The sequence below is a fragment of the Ranitomeya imitator genome, chromosome 1, assembly GCF_032444005.1.
Source record: "Ranitomeya imitator isolate aRanImi1 chromosome 1, aRanImi1.pri, whole genome shotgun sequence".
In the NCBI taxonomy this organism is placed as follows: domain Eukaryota; kingdom Metazoa; phylum Chordata; class Amphibia; order Anura; family Dendrobatidae; genus Ranitomeya; species Ranitomeya imitator.
The window spans coordinates 79,450,094-79,456,421 of record NC_091282.1 but is presented as its reverse complement, the minus strand read 5'-3'; the positions used below and the strand labels follow the sequence as shown (position 1 = coordinate 79,456,421).

Sequence of the window (6,328 nt, the reverse complement as noted above, 5' to 3'; positions counted from 1 at the left end):
CTCAAAAGAGACTCACCCAAAGTGTTTACTGGCCTGGCATCTCGCAGTCGGTAGCCCATTATTGCCGCACCTGCGATGTGTGCCAGCGAATGCGGCATCCAGGAGCTCGTCATAAGGTACACCTGCAATCCCTGCCCATAACTGAAGAACCATTTTAACGTGTAGCTGTCGACATCATAGGTCCTCTGGCCCACCCCAGCTGGTCGGAGAAAAAATATATCCTGACAGTGGTGGACTATGCCACTTGGTATCCTGAAGGTGTGGCCCTGTCCAGTATTACAGCAGTAAAGGTAGCCAAGGCCCTTGTTACCATCTTTACCTGGGTAGGGTTTCCTAGTGAAATATTATCGGATCAAGGCACTCAGTTCATGTCAGATCTGGTCCAGTTCCTATGGCATACCTGTGGTGTTCGAGCCATTTGCACCACCACATACCACCCGCAGACCAACGAACTATGTGAACGCTTTAATGGAACCCTAAAAAATATGCTGAGGGCTTTTGTTGACGTTGAAAAAGACTGGGAAAAATACCTGCCACATCTCCTCTTCGCCTATCGGGAGGTTCCCCAAGAGTCCACAGGGTTCTCTCCCTTCGAACTACTGTTTAGCCGGAAGGTTCGTGGGCCTCTCACTCTTCTGAAAGAACATTTGGAGGGAGATATCTCAGACACCGGAATGCCCATCATTCCCTATGTTCTAGAGTTCAGAAACCATCTCGCCCAGCTAGCTACCTTGGCTAAAGAACATTAGCGAATGGCCCAGTCGAGACAAAAACCTGGTATGACCGTAATGCCAGGACCCGGGAATTTATGGAAGGACAACAAGTGCTCATGATTACTGCTTTCCCTGCCAACAAGCTTCAAACATTGTGGGAAGGCCCTTATCAGGTTGTCAAGAAAATTAGTGACACTAACTATATTATTGTCCTGGACTCTAGTGGTTGTCGACAGAAAACCGTCCACATTAACACGCTGAAAGACTAGCACGACCGATCTCTGCCTGTTCTAGCCGTCTGCCACCCCCCTAGTGATACCGACGACGATGAGTATCTCCCTGATCTTCTCCAGGTCGCCCAAGTGGGAGGATAACTGGAACAAGTGGGCTCTCATTTATCGGATATACAAAAGGATGATATTTTCGCCGTACTGAGGCCAAGGGCTGCTGCTTTATCCTCAAAGCCAGGGAACACTACTCTCATCAGCCACCATGTAGAAACCCCCGGACATCGCCCCATCCAGCAGGCTGCCTACTGGGTTCCAGAGGCTGTTCAAGGCATGATAAAGAATGAACTGGAGGAGATGAAATAACTGAGAGTTTTTCAGCCATTTCACAGTTCTTGGGCCTCTCCTGTCATCCTGGTCCCCAAGTAGGATGGTACAACACGATTCTGCATTGATTACAGACGTGTATATGATGCCACCAAGAATGATGCTTACCCCATGCCCAGAATTGATGATCTATTGGATCGTCTGGCCAGTGCCCAATTCGTGACCATGTTAGAGTTGAGCAAGGGGTACTGGCAGATACCCCTAACGGAGGACGCTTGGGAGCGCTAGGCCTTCATTACTCCATTTGGGCTTTTTGAGTTCCTGAGTATGCCCTTTGGGATGAAAAATGCCCCTGCTACTTTCCAGAGACTGGTAGATCGACTGTTAGAAAAATGTCAGGACTTTGCCTGTGCTTGCTTGGACGACATTGCCATTTTTAGCACCACCTGGGAGGAACATCTTAAACACTTGGGCATAGTGCCAGACTGTATACTTACTGCAGGACTGACCATGCACACTGATAAATGCCAAATAGGGATGGCTGAGATGCAGTACCTCGGACATAGAGTAGGGGGTGGGACCCTAAGGCCTGAGCTTGCCAAGGTGGAAGCCATTAACAACTGGTGTAGACCCCAGACTAAAAAGCAGGTACTTGCATTTTTAGGAACTGCTGGTTACTATCAAAATTTGTTTCTAACTTCAGCACCTTGGCCAAGCCCCTAACCGACCTTCAGCATTAAAGACCGCTCTCATCACTGCTCCTGTCTTGGCTGCCCCTGATTATAAGCACAGGTTCCTCGTGCAGACAGATGCATCCACCTTTGGGATTGGGGCAAGTGAACGCCGCCAAAGAAGAACATCCTGTTTCTTTTGCCAGTCGGAAATTACTGGAACGGGAATTTGCCTATGCCACTATTGAAAAGGAGTGCCTTGCCATCGTACGGGCGCTAAAAAAACTGCAGCCATACTTGTATGGCAAAGACTTTACAATTGTTACAGACCACAACCACCTCACATGGCTGAACCACGTATCAGGGGACAATGGAAGATTGCTGCTGTGGAGCTTGTCCTTACAACCCTACAGTTTCTCCATCCAATACAAGCGGGGAAGCCAACACCAGAACGCTGATGGACTGTCTCGACAAGAAGAACCATAGGCTCCCCAGGCCGACCTACCCCTGCCACTGCAGTGTACAAGGAACTATAAACAATTGAGAAAGGTGGACTAAAGTGAGCAGGCCAGAGGACTGTGTAGACCTCATGGCGTGCTCACTTATTATGAGAGGGGAGAGGTTGTGATGGTGTGACATGTTATGTGGGTATCATTTTGTGTATATTTATATTTTACTGATTTTCATAGTGTTCTCTTGTTGCCCTATATCATTGCTTGTATTCCCCATATTGTCTAGAGTCTCAATTACCTTCCAAAAGGATGATAATTGAATTAGCTCACTTAGGGTCCCGTCACACAGTGCAATTTAGATCGTTACGACGGCACGATTTGTGATGTTACATCGTCGCTTAATTATCGCTCCAACATCGTAGACTGCGGTCACACTTCACGATGCACGGCGCTGGAGCGATAATTTCATGACGTATTTGCGATGTAGAAATCGTATGGGACAGTCGTACGGTCGTGTCACACAAGACGATTCAGATCAAATTTTGCATAATCTATGCGTGACGTTGTTCACTAGGGGCGTGTTGTGCTGCTAGCTAGTGTGCTGATAGGCCAAAGGTTCTGTGCACACAATTGGTTGGAAAATTTGTCACCTGAGCGCTATTGTTCCCAATGCCACCTCACTGCGTTCAAAATTTCCTTTCTTCACTTCGTACTTGGACACTTGGTGGACCTGGACATCGGATTTTTGTACTTCTCAGAATATACCACGCTTTGCACCGCAGCTTCGAGGTATGTAAACCGCTTGGGCGTGGTGGATGTAACGCTGTATGGTCGGCATGAGTGCTTCGTTTTGCCGCTGAAGCGTAGCGGATGGTACGCTGTTGTGACTGGAGGGCTACAGCGTGGCAGATGGTACGCTGTATGGTCGACGGGAGCACTTCGTGGTACGCTGTTGTGACTGGTGGGCTAGAGCATGGCAAATGGAAAAATGTGTGGTCAGCATGAGCGCTTTGTGCTGCTGCTTGTATGTATGTGGTGGTTCGCTGTTGTGGGTTATGGTGGGCTAGAGCATGGCAAATGGAACAATGTGTGGTCAGCATGAGCGCTTTGTGCTGCTGCTTGTATGTATGTGGTGGTTCGCTGTTGTGGGTTATGGTGGGCTAGAGCATGGCAAATGGAACAATGTGTGGTCAGCAAGAGCGCTTTGTGCAGCTGCTTGTATGTATGTGGTGGTTCGCTGTTGTGGGTTATGGTGGCCTAGGGCGTGGCAGATGGAACAATGTATGGTCGGCATGAGTGCTTTGTGTAACTGCTGTAGTGAAGCGGGTGGTGGCATAGGGCGTGGCATATGGGAAAATGAATGCTTTTTTTCAAAGTGGGGTTTGCACCACTGTGAGGTTTTTTTAATTTTTTGTCCACCTTTCGCTGTTGCTGTTTTAATGTACTATTTGTCAAACGCCTAACTTTATTTGTTGTTATTTTTACAGATGTCAAATCGTGTAGAATTTATACGCGAGTTCCTGGAGATCTACCAGTCTTTCCCATGCCTTTGGAAAATAAAATCGCCTGAGTATTCTAACAGGGAAAAGCGTAAGGCAGGATATTCCAAGCTCATCGAATTATACAATCTCCATGCACCGGAAGAGCAAGCCACAGAAACTGTAGTAAAGAAGAAAATTCAGGCGCTGCGCACGGTCTGGAGGAAGGAGCTCAATAAGGTCCTTCACAGTTCCAAGTCTGGCTCTTCAACAGAAGAGGTTTATGTCCCGAAGCTATGGTATTTTGATTACCTGAATTTTCTTCGGGACCAAGAGGTGCCACGGTCATCAACGTGTTTGCGGTTGTTGGCACCCGTGGAACCGACAGTACCTCAGAACCACGTCGAGCTGGACTCACAAGGGCAACCAGTAAGTACATCTTTGCAGCACTGTTTCACCAATGTGGCCTATAATTCGATATTATTTTTCAGCTTTTTCTCCATCTGATTATACCATGAATTCGAAGTTTTATCTTTTTTATGTACAGACCATAACCCTGTCGCAGAAAAGTATTAAATGGCGACATTCTTAACCCATACCATCTATATATAGCTACTTTTCACATGTATACGAATATATATTTTTTATGCGGTTAGGCTGGTGTACCTCGTTTCTTTTTTGTTTTTAATAATTTCCTTTTTTATTTTCTCCCTAGGAGGAGAGTGCACAGGACAGTGGACAGGACAGTGCACAAGACAATGCACAGGACTGCTCCACAAGTGAAATAGTGGAGGCTGCACCTGCACGGAGTCAATGGAGGCAGGGTTCAAGGAAGCGGAAAGCCACCTCGGACGTCTCCCATGAACTGTTGAGCATGGCCAAAAAGGTGTTGACGCGCAAAACCAGCCCTGCTTTGGAGGGTTTTGGACTGTACATCGCTGATAAACTTTCTACAATGGAAGCCAGGCAGCGAACTTTAACCGAGCGTCTTATTTTTGAGGCTGTTAGTAAGGGATTGGATGGCAGTTTGGATGAAAACACACGGTTGGTTTCTTCCCGTCCAATCGAGCGGCCAGAGTCCGCATATTGTCCACCCTATTGGCCACAAACTCCAGTACGGCCCAATTTCCCCGTGTCCCACTTTGGCCCGTCACACCAAAACTCATACCCGACAATGCCGTCACACATTTCTTCGCCCATCAGGCACCTTCATGTTCGGAACGAAGATTCGGTGTATCACGATTTGTGATTTTATTTTTTTGGTTTTCTTACGGATTTTTAAATTGTAATGTTGTTAAGAATTGGTTCATAATAAAAACTTTTCATTTAACTTCACTCTCAACATCTTGATTGGTGGGATATATATATTTTTAAATTAACAAACTTTTTTTAGCTGTACAACACACAACAAAAAATGTTCAGACACTTGGCTTCTATTTTGGCCCCGCCGTCAACTGTTGGCACATTTCCCGAAGATTCTGCAGCTCCCCCATTGCCACATTCTGCTGCTCCTGAATCCGCGCCATAGTGTGGATAAGCCTTTCTATACTGGCTTCCAGATCCTCCTTGTTCACACCGACGTCAGCTGTGGGTCAAAAAACATAACATTAATAACACAGTAGTCTCCCGATGTGTCTTTGCTTCTGTGAAGGAAAAAAACAAAACTGTCAGCATATATGGCAATACTGACTGCGGGGGGGGGGGGGGGCTGGGTAGGAGTGTTGGGGGTGAAAGAGGGGGCCTGCAACCAAATCAAAATCACTTTATTGTGGGAACCTACTAGGATGTTGAAGCACGGAGGGCACTTCGGGATCAGAGTCCGTGTCGAATGCCTCGTGCTGTCGGCGGCGGCGCTGTTTCTTTGCCTCTGTGAAAAAAAAAACAAAAAACAAAGGTCTGTTAGCATATATGGCAACATTGGCTGCCGGGGGAGGGGGGGAAGGGGACCTGCAACCAAATCCAAATCACATTATTGTGGGAACCTACTAGGATCAGTTGTCGTTGACCCGGAGGGCACTGGGACAGTTGACCCGGAGGGCACAGATCCAGAAGAGGCTGTGCGGGATGCCTCGTGGCGGCGGCGCTGTGTCTTTGCCTCTGTGAAGGCAAAAAAAAAAAAAAAAGGTCTGTTTGCATATATCGCAACACTGGCTGCAGGGGGGGAGGGTACCTGCAACCAAATCCAAATCACATTATTGTGGGAACCTACTAGGATCAGTTGTCGTTGACCCGGAGGGCACTGGGACAGTTGACCCGGAGGGCACAGATCCAGAAGAGGCTGTGCGGGATGCCTCGTGGCGGCGGCGCTGTGTCTTTGCCTCTGTGAAGGAAAAAAAAAAAAAAAAAAAAAAAGGTCTGTTAGCATATATCGCAACACTGGCTGCCGGGGGGGTAGGGGGGGGAGGGGACCTGCAACCAAATCCAAATCACATTATTGTGGGAACCTACTAGGATCAGTTG

The 6,328-nt window shown here is 47.6% G+C and overlaps 1 protein-coding gene across 1 annotated transcript; it reads left to right on the top strand.

The window, feature by feature from the left end:
- Positions 1–3,846: 3,846 nt before the first annotated feature.
- LOC138657622 (uncharacterized) lies at positions 3,847–5,132 on the top strand. Its single transcript, XM_069745361.1, has 2 exons — positions 3,847–4,297; positions 4,584–5,132. The coding sequence occupies exons 1-2, from the start codon at positions 3,878–3,880 to the stop codon at positions 5,115–5,117; spliced, it is 954 nt and encodes a 317-aa protein (XP_069601462.1). The 5' UTR covers positions 3,847–3,877; the 3' UTR covers positions 5,118–5,132.
- Positions 5,133–6,328: the final 1,196 nt, after the last annotated feature.